This window comes from Lytechinus variegatus, chromosome 5, assembly GCF_018143015.1.
Source record: "Lytechinus variegatus isolate NC3 chromosome 5, Lvar_3.0, whole genome shotgun sequence".
Taxonomy (NCBI): domain Eukaryota; kingdom Metazoa; phylum Echinodermata; class Echinoidea; order Temnopleuroida; family Toxopneustidae; genus Lytechinus; species Lytechinus variegatus.
In genome coordinates this window covers 10,882,603-10,901,974 of record NC_054744.1, presented here as the reverse complement: position 1 = coordinate 10,901,974, position 19,372 = coordinate 10,882,603, and the positions used below count along the sequence as shown (strand labels likewise).

Genomic DNA, 19,372 nt, shown 5'->3' with positions numbered 1-19,372 from the left:
CCTTTTTACGTGTTTTTTTGGTCGCACATGGTATCCACTCGTCAATGTAAGTGGCCCCCCCGGGATGATGACCCAAAAGTTATAAATTTGCCTGTTCGCTGCCAACCCATAAGGCAGTGCTGCACCATCCCAAGTTTACTCAATCTCGAGATTTTAGCCCGATCGGCCCTCTTCGCGTTTAATCTCGAGATTCAAGAAACCCCGTTTTCAACATCGCAAGAAGAGCGATTCCTTCTCGAGCGAGGCATCAATGCATGATGGTCTGACGCCGTGAATAAGTCGATGCATGATGGTCTGACGCCGTGAATAAATCGATGCATGATGGTCTGACGCCGTGAACAAATAATCGTGAGTGCGTCTGCACCTGCGAATTAGCGGGATGATTTGTAAAATAGCGTGCTTTTTTGCAAATAATCCCAACCCCAAGTTTTATGATTTTTTTTCAAAAGTACCATTTCAACACAAGTCTATGGGGAATCTTTTAAGCACGTGATACCATTGATGGAGAAACCTTAATATACATGGCAGGTAACTGCAATGCTGTTGACAGTGGAGGTGTTGAAGTCATATAACATTTTGGAGTTTTGGGTACTGATTGGCAGCATCATTACTTGGCACTTTTAATAATGATATAATTTCATAAAACATATTCTCTTTGAAATACAGGAAAGTGATCTTAGAATGGTGTACCCACTTAAAGTCATCAAAATATCAAATTAGGTGGATTAAAAAGATCTTTCTATTTTTATGCAGAAAGTTAAATACAGTGCTATCAAGCTCAGGTTGCCTTAAAGTTAAAGTCCACCCCAGATAAAAGTTGATTTGAATCAATAGAGAAAAATCAGACAAGCACAATGCTGAAAATTTCATCAAAATTGGATGTAAAATAAGAAAGATGACATAAATAGTTATGTGAACGAGCCAGTTACATCCAAATGAGAGAGTAGATGATGTCGCTCACTATTTCTTTTGTTATTTATTGTTTGAATTATACAATATTTCAATTTTTACGAATTTGACGATTAGGACCTCCTTGCCTGAAGCACAAAATGTTAAAATAATGGAATTCCACGTGTTCAGGGAGGAATGAAACTTCATTTCACATGACAATGACGAGAAAATAAAAATATTTCATATTTCATATAATAAATTACAAAAGAAATAGTGAGTGATGTCATCAGTTCCTCATTTGCATACCGACCCAGATGTGCATATAATTTGTGAAATGAAGCGAATCTTTAAAATGCCATAACTTTCTTTTTTTACATCCGATTTTGATTAAATTTTCAGTGTTATGCTTGTTGAATTTTTCTTGTTTTATTAAAATCAAGTTTTTGTTGGGGTGGACTTGTCCTTTAACATATATAAATTGTTTTTATACACGCATGTTTTCCTTCAGCAAGACATTTATCCACATTGTACTGCGTCTCAGGTTAATCTCCATAAAATCCTGCGGGGGGACCCCGCAGGATTTTATGCACCAAGGGCCTTAAGCGGCTGGAGCTATACAGCCATAGGGAACTCGATAATTTGGCACGTCATAAGTGCTACAAAGATAAATGTCATAATACAGAAATTGAAACTCATAATTGGGGGAGTCAGAATGAATCAGTGTTATTAATTCATTCTTAATCAATCAAAACTTAAAACACATCTAATTACTATTCACAAGTATATAAGAGGCTCTTACTCAGGGCCGTAGAATATATTTTTGTTGGATAGTTTCTGTGCTCTATAAATTATCTATCATTATTACATTCATCAAACAAACACTGTCAGTGCATTGGCTACATAATTGCTTCGGCATTGAGTTAATAGCACAACTGGGGTGTGCACATGCTCTTTAATTACAGACCTGTGGAATTTATTTTTATCTGAAAAATCCTTTTCATTTCAGTGATCCTTCTCTCATTTTCAACAGAAACTAGATTTTAATTTGTCATGTGGACAAATTAGGTGGTCTGTCCTTATTCTCGCCATCATGATGACAACTGAATGTTCATTATTGATAGAATACTTGTGAAAGATGGGAGATGATAAAGCACTGTGAAAAAGGTCTATTTAATTTATGACAATACAAGTGATATGAAAAAAAAAGTAATTATAATCTGTTTTATCATGCTAAATTTTAACTTTTATGCCTTTTAATTGTCATAAAGGATCATGTACGAGGTGGTAAATGAAAAAAAGAAAAGAAAGAAGAAAGAAAAAAATTGTCTTGTTCACCCCAGGATTCGGACCTGGGACCCCAAGGACGCCAGTCAAGTGCGTTATCCATTCAGCCACAATATTCCCAACATAGATTACATGTTCCCATAGAGATTACACGTAAGCAAATTTGAGAATTACAAATCCAATTTTACAAGCGAAAAACAGGCATGATCTCGGCATCTGATCAAAAAATGGAGGGAATGTGTTCAAAAGCTTAGAATCTCAGGTACAACATACTAAAAGCTCAGGAAAAACTGACTAGAAAAAATGGAGAAATGGCCCAAGAAGTAGAGGAATGTAGAATCTAGTTTTGAGAAAAAGTCATGTCCCATAGAGATTACATGCAAAATACATGTGATATGAAAAAAAAAAAATTGTAATCTGTTTTATCTTGCTAAATTTTAACTTTTATACCTTTTAATTGTCATAAAGGATCATGTAAGAGGTGGTAAAAAGAAAAAAAAATGGAAAAATAATCATCTTGTTTATCCAAGGACTCAAACCTGCGCCCCCGAGAACGCAAGTCAAGTGCATTATCCATTGAGCCATGATATTCCCCATAGAGATTACACGTAAGCAATTTTGAAAATTACAATACCAATTTTGCAAGTGAAAAACGGGCATGATCCCTGCATCTGATGAAAAAATGGAGGGGACACTACTGAAAGCTTAGAATCTGAGCTACAACATACTAAAAGCTCAGGGGAAACTGACAAGAAACAAGTGGAATGCCTCTGGCCGTCTCACCTGCATCACGCGGTTCAATATAGCAGCAGTGCTGACTTTGAATACTACTCTGACTCGCACAAGATGTTCAGTGATACATGGTTACTCTTATGTCCACTTTTTATGAACTAGACCAATAAACTTACAAAGATATGATGGTTATTCAACAAAAAACCCCAACATGGCCAAAGTTCATTGACCTTACATGACCTTTGACCTTGATCATGTGACCTGAAACTCGAACAGGATGTTTAGTGATACTTGATTACTCTTATACAAACAAGTTTCATGAATCAGATCCATAAAATGTCAAAGTTATGATGGTAATTCAACAGATACACCCAATTCGGCCAAAGTTCATTGACCTTTGACCTTGGTCATGTGACCTGAAATGTGCACAGGATGTTCAGTGATACTTGATTACTCTAATGTCCAAGTTTAATGAACTAGACCAATAAACTTTCAAAGTTATGATGGTAATTCAACAGACACCCCCGATTCGGCCAAAGTTCATTGACCCTAAATGACCTTTGACCTTAATCATGAGACCTGAAACTTGCACAAAATTTTCAGTGATGCTTGATTACTATTATGTCCAAGTTTCATGAATCAGATCCATAAACTTTCAAAGTTATGATGGGAATTCAACAGATATCCCCAATTCGGCCAAAGTTCATTGACCCTAAATGACCTTTGACCTTGGTCATGTGACGTGAAACTCGTGCAAAATGTTCAGTGATACTTGATTAATCTTATGTCCAAGTTTCATGAACTAGGTCCATATATTTTCTAAGTTATGATGACATTTCAAAAACTTAACCTCAGGTTAAGATTTCGATGTTGAATCCTCCAACATGGTCTAAGTTCATTGACCCTAAATGACCTTTGACCTTGGTCATGTGACATGAAACTCTAATAGGATGTTCAGTAATACTTGATTAACCTTATGGCCAAGTTTTATTAACTAGGTCCATATACTTTCTAAGTTATGACGTCATTTCAAAAACTTAACCTCAGGTTAAGATTTGATGTTGACGCCGCCGCCGTCGGAAAAGCGGCGCCTATAGTCTCACTTTGCTTCGCAGGTGAGACAAAAATGGAGATATGGCTCACGAAATAGAGGAATGTCGAATCTAGTTTTGAGAAAAAGTCATGTCCCATAGAGATTACACGCAAAATGAGGAAAAATGACATGCCTTTATGAGTTTATCATTTGCAATTTTTCAGGATGATCGTTTATCAAAATGAAAAATAAAGACTATAATTCAGAAAGAGTAAGACCTAAGCTACATCATATCCAAGATTGGGCGAAAATTGACCAATATTCACAGAGTTAAAGCCTAATTTGCATAATTATTATGACGTCATAACAAGGAAAATGGATATTTTGACTTCCGATGCCATTTTGATGACGTCATGATCAAATTGAGGGACAATGGTGACATGAAATCAAATTTACAACTCATACTCTATCGATATATTCACCCGATCACCCCACCAATGAAAATGTTGGGGTGGCAAGCGTATCTTTTGCCTCATAATTCAGTAAGTGCAAAACAGAAATGAGCGAGTTAACGATACACAATATAGAATGTCTCCGCCCACACTAAAATCAAAAGGTGGCTTTGCCTTACGATAATGGACCTTCATGCCACATTTGAAGATGTTTGGAGAAGTAATGTAGCTGGTACAGCGCTCACAAGGACATCTCTGCTATTTCCACAAAAACTCTTGTTACCATGGCAATGATGTCTCCACCCACACCAAAATCAATAGGTGGCTTCACTACCATACTCAACCTTCATGCCAAATTTGAAGATGAGCAAAGAAGAAATGCAGCTGATAGGAAATCTCTGCGGCGGGGGCGGGAATAGGCCAAATCAATAGTATCCTCCGAACTCTGTTCGGGGGATACAATTAGGTATATGACATGCATGTCTGTAGAAATATCATTATGTAATCAATCATATTTTAAATGAGTAATTTCCATCGTGCTGAATTTTTTTACCACTGTAACTGGGGATGTTCTTTTATCATTGTGACGGAAAGCAATCGAAAATAGTCATCAAACGTACCTGTGATCAAACTAATTTTTCTATGGAATCAATTAATAGCAATTGTGGAGCGTGTTTCCCATGTCCCCATGCGATGCAGGGACCCTGATTATAATTAATATAATTGAACCTAACCCCCCCAAAAAAAAAATTTAAACAAGCAACATTTTTTTACAAAGATAACTTGCAAAATGAGACTAAATACTGTTTAATAGATCTACTCAAAGATGTTAATGGAGACCATGACACCTCCAATAGGGGAATTAATACTTACATTGCTCCCGGTGGGGTCACTCAGCCGCAGAGGGGGACACGTATGACCGTTACCACAAATGCAAGTGACCCTCTATTGCAGTCAATTTCAAGGACATTTTGTGAAATTTACCCCCCTATTTTCACGCAAAACAAGGACAAAATTGCGGTAAAATGGTACCTTGAAACACCCCTAATTATAAGATTGTAAGGACACTTTTGCCCATTTCGCAAATTTACCCCTATTTACCGTATTTCAAGGAAAGGGCATTTAACACACTTTCCTCATTAGAGGAAATTGCAACACAGGCGTCAGAGTGCTCAGTCCTTAAAGATGACCAAGAGCCAAGTCATACTGATACAATAATCCAAAAGAACTTTTTCTTGAAAAATAGGAAAAGTAGAATTCTTTGTAAAAATGAATGTAGAGTTGTCCATATAAAGATACAGAGCATGATGCGCGCGCCCTCTGCGGCTGGTGACTCGGCGACGGATTTTACTTCCCGTAATCGTTCTCCCCTTTTTCCTGACCCCTATTTCCATCAGATCGAGGACGGTGAGCACCCCTATTTTCACTACTTCGAGGAGTGTTCTGTCCGCGGACGTTCCGTGAAATTGACCCCTTTTCCCGCGATTTTGGTAACGGTCATGCGGTCCCCAAGTCATATTGAGTGACCCCACCGGGGAATTAATACTTACATTGCTCACTAGCAAATTTTATGAATGAGCCATTAACATCACAAGAGTAAATTTTGATACTTTATTATAGAATTTATTCTCTTTTGACAGCACAGCAATAAGAATTTGTACTCTATGTTACAGCATAAGATTGATAACAAACATTGATTTTGGGGATGCCCCAAATATTTGGAGAATTGTGTTGTATTAGACCCCTAGCCCACTGCTAGGATTGCATTACTCCACTGATCGATATGAGATCTGTAAAAACATTAAACAAATTACAACTCTGAAAACAAAAGACACAAGGATGTTCTTGAAAAAAGTACACAAATGATTACAAGGAAATCAGGAATCCCAGAGAACTTTGACACACTAAGCAAGATTTTATTCCAGTACTTAGAATGCCTGAATTATGATAGGAAATCAATGTTTACATTTCAGTGGTTATTTTTCCTGCCACATTAGTTTAATTGCTGAATTTTCACTGAGCACTGTTTCTCCGGGGGGGGGGGGGGGGGGGTGGGCACTCAAATTATTTTTGGATGGGGGTGTGCCTCACAAAACTCTAAAATGGGGGTTTAAGGTACTGAGTAAAATGGTGAAGTACAGGGTCTCCGGAACTAAATATACACCGCGCGGTGTGAACAACAGGGTCTACGGAACGGGATCGCGGCACTGTAGGTACGTTGCAACATACCACGGTGCATGCACTAGCCATGGATGGAGCGACTACTAGTTAATATGTAGGGCATTGCGAAGCCGTATGTGCATCTCTCGCATGATGCTGTGCTCGCACTTGACAATTTTGGCAGGGCTGGGGAACTGAGATATCTCGTAATTGGGGTATTGCAACTGGGGTGAGCGGCTTCTGAACTGAACTTTTGTCATTCAGGTATCTAGAGAACTGAAAATTAGGTCTGAAAAAGGGGTCATCAAAGCGGCACGTCCCGTACCACCAAACATGTGCGGGTGTTTCTCTCATTTTAAGTTGTTTGGGTTTTTTTTCTCACAAAGCAATTATATTGCAAAAGCATCATTTTGATTTTCCAAATGTTCTTAAATATTAAAAGTGGCAGATCTTGGGAAAAAGGTGGTCGCCCAAAAGAATTCCATTTTGAAAAAATTAGAGTCGATTTTGGCCGTAGTGAGTGCGAATTCACCCTTCTTCGCCATCCTGTATTCCTCCGCTGGGTTAAGCATTAATATAAAACAAATATACCAATCTTACAAGACAAGAAAACCCTCTGTCTAGACTGATTTAAGACTGCTCTGAAAGCAATGACAATAACAAAATGTCATCAAACTCTCATGTTTAAATGTGCAAGAATAATAAATGCTACAGTTGTATGTTTTCCAGGGAAAAAGTAAACAAATCTTTTTAAGGAAATGGGGAATCCCAGAGAACTTTGACCCCCTCGATTCAAGTCAAGCGCACATTTTTTTTGGTAACAGAACTTCTCAAGGTTAGTCTCAGAAATAGGGTTCAATAGCCATGTGCAGTTCTGGCGAACAGAAAAAAAGTTTTGTTCAATTTATACATGCTGAAGAAGTTGATACAATGATCAAAGACTGCTTTGATGGCCAACTCTACCCTAATACCTCAGCCACAATTGCTCTACGGCAAGTCGAAAACAGCCATTTTAACATTTTTTGTACCAGCTACATATGGGTGGTGTGAATGAAATGAAGGAAACTACTGTTTATGACTCGCTGTACGGAAGCAGTATAGCAAATGTGACCGAGGTATAAAGCATAGTTAATCTAAATAATAAAGGTGGTAAAACATGATATTAGTAAAATTACTTATAACATTTTCATCAAAATCTGAGGTGAACTATTATTAAAAGAAAGTTTAAAACTTCAAAGCAAGAGTTTAACAACCAATGAACTTCAATTCAGGAAATTAACCCCCTGAACATAACATGATTCAAGTAGTCCAAGATATCTAAACAATGAAGATGCAGTGTTACCAAACAGTAGACCTATATGTTGTTGTATGCATTTATAAAACAAATGATTATTCAGAAGAAGTTCATATTTTACTACATGGTATTACAGATTGCTTTGAAGGTACATCTAGTTGATTTTAATAAATCAATATGAATAAAAGAAGTACGACACTGAAACCTTTTTTCTTCGTCAAAATCTGGTGTTTAACTTTAAGTTATCAGCATTAAAATGGAGCATTGAAAAAAAAAGGATTTTGCAAACATCTGTGTAAACTTAAAATTATTCAATGGTGTCACAGGGTCATTTTCAGAAAAATGCCCCAATTGATGGGAAAAAATCATAAAAATGAAGAATACAGAATGGGTTGAAAGATGCATATTGTAAAAGTACCATGTATGAGAAAGTGGCAACAGAAAAAAAAGGCAAGTCACTGTTGTGTCAATTTGAAGTACTGACCGGATTAACTCAAGCATTGTAGGCCTACATCAGTGCTACGGAAATTAATTGTTAACATTGTCCAATTATGTTACTCAATTATATCACTGCACACAATTCAGTTCAAGTGTGGTATCAAAAAATTTATTTACTGAAGCCAAAATGTTTGCAAGATAGAAAAAAATATTCAATATTTTCTTTTCAGAAGCAGTATGTTATGCTATGCTAGTTGATTTTCTCTATTCATTCAAATCAACATTTTTCTGGGGTGGACTTGACCTTTAAAAGAGCTAATTGATGTTGTAAATAATCCCCACTTATTTTTTATTCAATTTATATCCTCTTTATTTAAAAGCGTGCTTAAAATGTCTGGTTATCATACTGGAATAACACATATTTTCAGCTCGCGCTTCTCGCTCGCATCATTTCCTTAGCAATTAAGACATCCATCCTTTTTTATTTTTACAAAAAGTTAATAGAATGTCCCGTTTGGGGTCTAAACCTCAAAAAGCGCACATTTCATATTTGCAATAATTGTTTACTGGATGTATATCTTCTTCTCAAATTAAAACTTCCGTAAATTATTTTTCAATATCAAAATATAAACAAGTGGAACGCCTCTGGCTGTCTTGCCTGCATTATGTGATTCAATATAGCAGCAGTGCTGACTTTGAAGACAGCAATTGAATAATTATTCACAAAAGAAAACACTCATATTATACTAAAATACTAAGTCCATTTTATACCCAACATGACATTTGACCATGATATGTGAGTGACCTAAGACGTATACAAAATAATCATTCATATTTGTCTGATTACCCTACATGTATGTCTACATGTACATGTATGTTTAGATCCATTAACTTTCTAAGTTATGACGCTGTAGGACTGTTATTTTGACATTTGGTTTCCTTTTATAGTTATTTATAGTCCAAGCTTTGGTGTCTAGTTCAGCTCGTTTACATTCTTCATGCTTCTGTTGTCATCCATTTACAGGGCCGTCACCAGCTTTTTTCTAGGGGGGGTGCTTTTTATGAAAAAAAAACACAAAAACACAAAAAACAACGTATTAACTCAATTTCATGCAGTTATATAGCCCGCCGGCCAGATCTTTTTCAAAAGAGCCCTCAAGTATCCCTACCCCCCTCCCGTTTTTTTTTTTTTTTTGGGGGGGGGGTTCTGAAGGGGGGTGCGTTCGCACCCTCCGCACCCCCCCCCCCCCTGGCGACGGCCCTGATTTACATATTTTGACTTTCAACCTGCTTCTCTTAGCTGTCATTCCTTTCCTATTCAGATGTGTTCTTTCATTACATTTCCACATCGATCTGATTCTTTTGTTCAACATTCTTATTATGTAATCATCCCAATATCTTATTCATCTCCATCCTTTATCTCTTATTGGTTATTTTTTTTATGAACTAGACTTTTCCACTTTCAGTTGGCTTCTTCAATCTCTTTATTTACATTGGTTGATTTTGTGTAATTTGAATATATGCTAATTTTGTATGAGTTTTACTGAGGCAAGGAAGTCCAGCAAATAAATCAGTGCACTACCAGACTTCATCGAGTTAAAGATAAATTCCAGTTTTGGTAACGATCTCAAAATGACTTTTTACAGAATCTAATATAATGACCACCCAAGTGTCTGTTTGTATGAATAAAAAGTATGTGCCAAAGGATTCTGGAAGAAATTGTGTAATTGCTGAGAAATAAGCAAAATAAGCGCGGATTCTGTCACTTCCGTCGGGTCTTTATTCCCGCAATAATAATACACTGTCCCACGTGTGCCTATCTGTGTTGGTGATCTTCAGTGTGAACGTTTTTCAGCGTAGATTTCAAGATTTCACTAAGTTTAGTTCATGTAACTGTACCAGATCTAGATTCTCGATGATATTCTGACAATTAAGCCTGGTTTTACAGACTTTCTCATGAAATCAGCGTTTACTGCAACTACTGGAATTTCTCTTTAAGTTCAATTTTGTTCCTGTGTCTTCATAATAAGTTCCATCTTCTCCTCTCCATTTTCTTCTGTTTGAAGTGTATGATTGAGCTTGTGTTATTCCCATCTCTTAAGACTTGTATTATTTTCAACCCCAAAATGCCAATTCAATAATACCCCCATCACGACCATAAATGACCTTTCATCTTGGTCATGTGAACTGAAACTGATCCATTTTTCAGATTGGGGGGAAAATCATGAATCAAAATTCCAAAGGCACTCAATCAGGTTTTTAAGATGGCATCTAGGGGCCAGTTTGGATTTATGCAAATTAGCTAAATTGCCCAAACGGCAAATTAGGGCAACCAAGTTAAATTTGTTCTAGGACCCCATAGGAACATGAGTCAAGAAAAAAAACTTCATCGGAAAGAACATTTCTAGGTTGGTGTATTGAGCCTATGGGACTGTCAAATCGACTACAAGAATTGTTTGCCAGAACCTGAACAACCCTAATAAAGCCTACTGACTTTCATATTTAAATGTGTAGACTGACCCAAATTTTCATCTTTTCCGCTGATAAAGATTTTTTAAAAGGCAAATATTGCAGTGGAACATCATCCGAATTGTGAGCTGAAGATGTTTGTGCCTCTACAGATCTCCATATAAATGCAGATTAAGGCCATATTTATGCTTCCACTTTTCAGGCCAGAATCAGCGTTTCCATAAGTGATTAGTCCAAAAAATGGTTGCGTCCCTGCTATACTTTCATTTAAACGACGTTTCAAAACGCCGATCGTAAACTCACATATAGGTGCGTTTGTAAACGTCATTTGACCAGAATCAGGCTTTCTGGGAAAGTATAAACAAAACCACGATCGTAAACGTGTTTAAATGACGTCATTTATATGCTTCCGGTGAGATGAAAATCCGTGGGCAAATACAGTCTCACTGCTCCATGGTAGCATGTTACCTCCACGGAATTACCTCTCATCTCCCTTGTTATATTTGCATGTGTGATAATTGATTTACATGTAAGTACTATCACTACTCTTCCAATTAATAATCACGATGAATATTGAGGGATTTACAAAAAAAACAACCCTGGAACATGAGTCATAATGAGGAGATATGCCAGATGCCCCAGTACCATAAACAAATGTTTACTTTAATGTTCTTTATTTTACCTCACTATTACCTCACTATTATATTGCCGGATGCCTCTGTACCAAAAACAAATAGATGTTCTATTATTTTATTATGTTTACTTTAATGTTCTTTATTTTACCTCACTATTATCCTCACCATGTTGGAAATTATATGGCAATGTCAAGTAGCTCCATGCAATGACTAAAATATCGGAAATTGTTGGATGTTTTAATAACAGTCGACGTGCCTTCCCCATAACAATAAAAAAAAACTTTAGAAAAAGGGCGCTCCCAATTTGACCTCGCTTTCCTGCTATACAAAACTTACGAAGCGAAGTCAGCTGGAGTTTGTGATTTCGCCTCTGAAAAGTTAAGCATACACAGCACTCCCAGAACCACATTTACGATCGGCGATTTGAAATGACGTTTGAAAACGCTGATTCTGTCCTCGCAATGGAAGCATAAACACACCATAGAAGCTCTTAATACCATAATAAAATACTGACTGACAGACCCTAATAAATATTTCATCTGGTGTACAGCAGACCAACAATTATTTTAGGTCATACTCATACTGGATTATTTGGTGGTTTCAAACCGCCTCAATCACAAGAATCCCCGTTAAATTACGAGAACTTTTTTAGGCTAAAAAATACCCATTAATTACTCCTGCATTCAAACATACCCTTTCGAGGTAAGTTCCTGAAGTTGAAAGCACGGCGCATTATGGTCTGATAAGCAGTCAAGGCGCAAGATTCAAAATCACTAGCCCAGCAGCCACCGTCAGCTTCCGCGCCCAACGACACGCTGGGCTATAAGTTCCCGTAAATTGCTTTCACAATGCCAAAATACCTACGATCTTGGAAAAGAAAAATCCCCGCGAAATTTCTCGTAATTTCGCCAAGTACCTACTATTTAGCGGGTATTTTCTTTCGGTGAAATAACGCGTAGTTTGCTTTCACATTACCAAAATACCTGGTATTTTCTGATCGGGGTAAATTTCCCGATCAGAGAATACCTGGAACTGGCGAACTTCGAGGCGGTCTGAAACCACCTATTGAGTGTGGACATTTCAACTAGTAACATGTAACTCTAAAACAGAGAGGAAAAATATTACTTTTCAATCTTTCCTCCACTTCTAAAGTCCACCACAACAAAAAGTTGATTTGAATAAAAAGAAAAAAACCAAAAAAGCAAAAAAAATAAAAATTTTATCAAAATCAGATGTAAAATACCTGGAAGAAAGTAATTACATTTTAAAGTTTTGCTTAATTTCACAAAAAAGTTATATGCACATACTGGTCGGTATGCAAATGAGACTGATGATGTCATCCACTCACTATTTCTTTTGTATTTTATTATATGAAATATTCTGATTGTTTCCTCATTGTCAAGTGAAACAATGATTAATTCCTGCCTGGACAGGTGGAATTAGCTTTCAAATACTATATGGATCAGTCAAGTTGGTCCTTATTGTCAAATCTGTAAAATGTGAAATATTGTATAAAAATAAATTCAAACAATAAAAAACAAAAGAAATAGTGAGTGAGGGACATAATCTTCTGTCTCATAATTTGCATGTCAATGAGTTGTGCATGAATGTATTGTGGAAAATAAGCAAAACTTTGAAATGTCATGTAACTTTCCTATTTTACATCCGATTTTGATGAAATGTTCAGCCTTATGCTAGTTTGATTTTTCTCAATTTATTCAAAACTACATTTTTCTGGGGTGGACTTGACCTTTAAACTGTGAATATACTGTACAAAATAAAAACTTTCTCGGAAAGAGCATTGTGGGAGTATGTATGCTTTTCACACTGCACTTTTTTTCCTTAACCCCGGGAAATTGGTGGGGCTAAGGGGGGGGGGTCTTAGCCCCACCAGTTTCCCGGGGTTAAGCTTAGCCTACTTTGTTTTCACACTACGTTTTAGCAAAGTGGGCTAGCACGGTAAATAGTACGGTACTATCTGGCCATGCAAAAAAGCTGGGTTATAGCCAGCTTATTGTGGTGCTAGCACAATTGCGGTGCTAAGAGATGCAGTGTGAAAACGAAACAGGTCTAAGGAAAGAGGGGCTAAGCATTAGCCAATCACAGAAGTGGAATGCATGTTAATCAAGCTCTGTTTGGTAAAATCATCAATATTCATGAGCTGATAGATAGTCCGGGGTTAAGGCATTAAAGGTAAATGCTAGTTTTGGTAACGATATCAAAATGAGTTCGTACAGAATCCAATGAAATGACCACCAAAGTGTCTGTTTGTATAAATAAAAAGCATGTGCCAAAGGATTCTGGAAGAATTGTGTAATTGCTGAGAAATCAGCAAATAAGCACAGGATTCGGGTAGAGCGACGGGCCCGACGCTCTAAGCAATAATTATACATTGTCCCACGTGCGCTTATCTGTGTTGGGGATCTTCGGTGTGAACATTTTTCAGCGTAGATTTCAAGATTCACAAAGTTCAGTTAATGTAACTGTACCAGATCTAGATCCTCGATGATACACTGACAATTAAGCCTTGTTTTACAGACTTTCTCATGAAATCAGTGTTTACTGCAACTACTGGAATTTCTCTTTAAACCCCGGCTGAGCAGATAGCATGGGGTTAAGAAAGAGTGTGAATCGGAAAAAGATATTATGGGGTAAAGGATAGTCCGGGGTTAAGGATAGTATGGGGTTAAGGAAATGCAGTGTGAAAAGTAATTCTTTTCAATAACAGTGCGGGTAAAAGGAGGGGCAAGAGAAGAAAGATCGGTATCTACAGATGGATGATAAAGCACTCATAAATAGCCTACACTCAGGAAGGATATATTATGACCTGACCATCGGGACTACCTTTCAAAGAAAAAAAAATCAAACCCTTCCTCATTTCCATCCCCCATTTTACATACATCCTTTACATGTAGCTATGTACTTGCAAAGTAGAGCATTGTTTTTATCTTAGTTTAAAGGCCAAGTATACCCCCACAAGTTCAAATATTAAAATAGAAAATAAAATTGTATAAAAAAGGAAAAAATGAAACTGTAATTTTCATAATCAAAAGCAATGTTGTTGAAAAATTCAATCAAACCCAGATTAAAAATAAGAAAAGTAACAACATAACACTTTCAGAGCTGGCAGGTACCCTGCAAAAGAAAATGAAACTGAGAGCCGATGGTGTCACACATATACCAAAAGTACTATAGGAAAATTGGTCAATATGTTGCTGGGGTGGACTTGACCTTTGTTACAGATTTTAAACACCTAAAACTAAGTTTTAATTCTTGCATGGTGTTATGCTTGTTTGGTGTTCCATTATATATTAAAAGAAATTTGTTGTTTGGGGTGGAATGATTTCTAAAACCAATTTCCTTTAAAAATTAATGTTTCTTTAATATTCCACCAATGGTAGATGGGTATATGCATTTTTACCTGTCATTTTGTTATGATTATTGACATTTTATACTGGCTGGCATTATAAAATTTATAGAGAGAAACAATGTAAATTGAACCATTAAATTCAGGTGATCATCAACCATATAATCCAAGTTGATTGTAATCCCCAGGACCAAAATCCAATTGAAACCAGTTGGATTTCCAACTGGTTTCAATTGGTTTCAATTGGTTTCAACTGGTTTCAATTGGTTTTAACTGGAATTTAACAATTTCCAGTTGAAACCAGTTGGGCAACTGGAAATCCTTATTGGAACCAGTTGGGTAACTGGAAATCCTAACTGGAACCAGTTGGGTAACTGGAAATCCTAACTGGAACCAGTTGGGCAACTGGAAATCCTAACTGGAACCAGTTGGGCAACTGGAAATCCTAACTGGAACCAGTTGGGCAACTGGAAATCCTAACTGGAACCAGTTGGGTAAATGGAAATCCTAACTGGAACCAGTTGGGCAACTGGAAATCCTAACTGGAACCAGTTGGGCAACTGGAAATCCTAACTGGAACCAGTTGGGTAACTGGAAATCCTAACTGGAACCAGTTGGGCAACTGGAAATCCTAACTGGAACCAGTTGGGCAACTGGAATTTCTAACTGGAACCAGTTAACTGGAACCAGTTGGGCAACTGGAACTTCTCCTAACTGGAACCAGTTGGGTAACTGGAAATCCTAACTGGATCCAGTTGGGTAACTGGAAATGATTTCCAATTGGTTTCCAATTGGAAATTTTCCAGTTACCCAACTGGATCCAATTGAAACCAGTTAATTTGCATATTTTCTGCCAGTGTGCACAAATTAATGTTTTCATGAGATTCATCATAATTTACAATATATCTGTTGATTTTTGTTAATTTGAAGTACCACACTTTTTTAAGATAAATGTTTGGAATACTTAGCAGTGAAAACCATGTTCATAAATGTTATAGATTATAATTAGAATAGATTAAAAGATAATTAGTACACCACTAACTGTTACCAAATTGCATCAAATAAAAATACATATATTTGAAGATCTTCCATATAAATATGTACATATGAAAGTCTGTATTTTATCAATGCCCTTTACATTGGTATGTACAGGCATAACACTGCTTCTGTGTTGACATGAACAATAGTTAGTGCAAGTGTTAATTAATTTGTAACTAATTAAGTTCATTCCAACTGGAAGTTCCAATTGGATCCAGTTGGAAATCAATTGGTTTCAACTGGTTCCAGTTGAAACCAGTTGCCTCCAATTGGTTTCAACTGGAACCAATTGAAACCAGTTACCTCCAATTGGATTCAACTGGTTTCAATAGGGAAATTGGAACAACTGGAACCAATTGGAAACCAATTGAAACCAATTGCCAACTGGTTCCAGTTGCCCAATTGGTTTTAACTGGAACCAATTGGCAACTGGTTTTCAATTGGAACCAGTTGTTCCAATTTCCCTATTGAAACCAGTTGGCCAACTGGTTTCAATTGGTTTTGCTCTAATTGGTTTTAACTGGATTTTGGTCCTGGGTCAGTTATGAACATTTGAGAATATACAAAAAAAACAGTAAAAAGTTTAGGCCTATGCAATATACTTGTCAAGACCCACATTTTCACTTTATTTGCCTATGAAAAACCCGTCACTTTCTTAGAAGTGCAGTATTTCTATAAAGTAGGGCTGGTAAAAAAGACATAAGCAGAAAACTGTCAGTAAATAAATCTACCTTTTTGATAACATTCTTGGAACAAAAATTGAAAATGTGAAAAAAAAAAGTGAAGAAATAGGCTTGTAAAACCGTGCACACCACTCACACATCACTTTAGTAGTGATGTACAGTATTGACATTTTATGCATAGTTACTTTAAAGAGCTCAAACTTTTGTTTTATATCCGACTATTGACTCGGAATCAACTTAATAAAATAGCAAAATAGAGTAAGAGACATTGTGTGATTGCATTGCTTGCACTCGCCAAGTGTGTCACACAAATACATCCGTGGTCACACTGCCAGCTTTACATTGCATTGTTGTAAATCCCTGACTTCTGGAACACTTGGCAGGAGAATGGCTTTAAAGGACAAGTCCATCCCAACTAAAAGTTGATTTGAATAAAAAGAGAAGAATCCAACAAGCATAACACTGAAAATTTCATCAAATGAAAATCTGATGTAAAATAAGAAAGTTATGACATTTTAAAGTTTTGCTTAATTTCACAAATTTAACAGTTAAATGCACATCCTGGCTGGTATGCAAATGAGGAGACTATGACGTCATCCACTCACTATTCCTTTTGTATTTATATTGAAATATTCGAATTTTCTCTTCATTGTCAAGTGAAAAAGCAATTAATTCCTCCCTGAACATGTGGAATTGTAGCATTGTTTAATACTATATGGTTCAGTCAAGTTGGTCCTTATTGTCAAATCTGTAAAAAATGAAATATTGTACAATTCAAACGATAAATAATCAAAAGAAATAGTTAGGGACATCATCATTTGCATGTCACTCATTTGTGCATATCACTGTTTTGTTAAAAATAAGCAAAAACTTTAAAAAGTCATAACTTTCCTATTTTACATCAGTTTTTGATGAAATTTTCAGCGTTTAATTTTTCTCTATTTACTTTAATCAACATTTTTCTGGTGTCGACTTGTCCTTTAAAAGGGACCGGAAGTTCACCCTGACAAAAGTTAGATACGCCACAATCTGTTTGGTGCTCCCTAATTTACCTCTCAGTCATCCAATTTTAAGATCAATATGGGATCTTTAGTGAAATATGATTTCCCCTTTATATCTTTTTAACATCCAATTCAAGACATTTAAAGATAATTTATATATACAACTAATAAACAGGCAAATAGCTTTGGTAGAAGGGTCACAGAATAGATCTCAGTGGCTTGTTGGATATGATCCTTATAAAGTTAATTACAAATAAAGCAATAAACTGAATAAATCCATAAGATCCATTAAAATGGAAATATGATTAATGTATGAAATATGCAACATATTCAAATAAAATATAATAAAGTGGAGAATAAATATTTCATAGATTGCATTTGATAAAAAAAAGATATTTGCCATGATTATTTTATTTTGAACCAAGGCAAGATATTTAAAGGGAGATGGGAATATCATTCCACAAAACTGAGCCTTCATGAAAGATGAAGACTGTGTTTTTTACTTCGATAACGATTTAGGGAGAGATCATGTATTGTTGGAATTTCTAGTCATGATGCTAGTGGAATAAAACTTCAAGAAGCAAAGTGAGTCTATTCAGTATTCTTGCATACACTCAATACATGAATTGACTTATACTTAGTTTCAGATTATCACTGGCTTCTTTAATATTACAAACTGTCTACTTTGCGGCATGCCTACTTTGCATCTATTTTCTGGTAAACATAATAAAATGCATAACAAATACTATACCTTGCCATGAATCGTATTGATTTTGTGTATCCATTATCCGATCCACTGCTATTGTCGTCTGCTGTACAGCATCATGGACGTCAAGCACAGTTTTCTCCATTGTCAAAATCAGTGGCGAGTCAAGTCATCCTTGGAATTATTTTACCGGGCCCAAAAATCGCTTCGATCCGTTTCACTAAAGCCACATTGCAGCTGCAATGAATATGGTCATATGAATTCAACTTTGGGTTACAATATAATACGGAAAACCAAATATCAACTCAGTTATCATTGACATTGTCTACGGTTTCGAAACTTCCAAGTCTAACGACGTCACTCCAGCTCCGCGCGCCTCGACCTCCGGGACGTACCCACTTACACGTGCTTCATGACATTGTTATCAATCAAGGTACATGTACTATATAATGGATAATTCGTTTTCCGTTCCAATTATGAAGATGTGAAAACGGAAATCAGCAGGTGTGGTGGCGGATTTAGTTCCACCGGCGGATACGGCAGATACTGGCACATACGCGTAACGCCATAACTTTGCTATTCATTATTATTATCAGATTTTGATGAAATTTTCATCATTTTTTGTGAATTGTTATTACTATGCCCATGCTGTATGAAATCTTGTACTGAAGAAACATCTACATGCATTAGAGAACGTACAAAGAAGGGCAACAAAATTAGTCCCACTAACGACTAAAAATACCAACTCTGCGAACGAGTTAGGGGTGATATGATTGAAACATATAAACACTAATGATTATGATCAATGTACAAGACTTAATCTAGAAGAAAAATATAGTGAACATATACCAGAGGTCACAGTAAAAAAATGTTCATACCGAGGCCAAAGACCCAGAATATGTTAGAATACGTAAGACATGGAATAGCCTAAATAATTAAGTTGTCACTGCCCCAAGTGTGCACAGTTTTAAATCTGCCCTGGATAGATGCTGGAAAAATGAGCCAATAAAATATGACAACCCTGTTCCCGGAAGTGAGCCAGCCATCTTGAGGAACACAGAGGCGTATATTAATGTCAGTTTGCCAGAATGTTTGGCGAAAATTTGCACCCCATAGGCCTTTTGAAACTACAAATTTTTAGATAACTTTCAACAAATTAAAACTTCATATTTCAAAATAAATGTGGCAA

At 36.4% G+C, this 19,372-nt stretch overlaps 1 protein-coding gene across 1 annotated transcript in view; it reads right to left on the bottom strand.

The window, feature by feature from the left end:
* The window catches only part of LOC121415316 (leucine-rich repeat serine/threonine-protein kinase 1-like), an 87,246-nt gene extending 68,562 nt beyond the window's left edge, over window positions 1–18,684 (bottom strand). Inside the window, exon 1 of the mRNA XM_041608495.1 lies at window positions 18,229–18,684. Within this exon, the coding sequence (XP_041464429.1) occupies window positions 18,229–18,328 (100 nt within the window). The 5' untranslated portion in view covers window positions 18,329–18,684. The remainder of the gene's footprint in view (window positions 1–18,228) is intronic.
* Window positions 18,685–19,372: the final 688 nt, after the last annotated feature.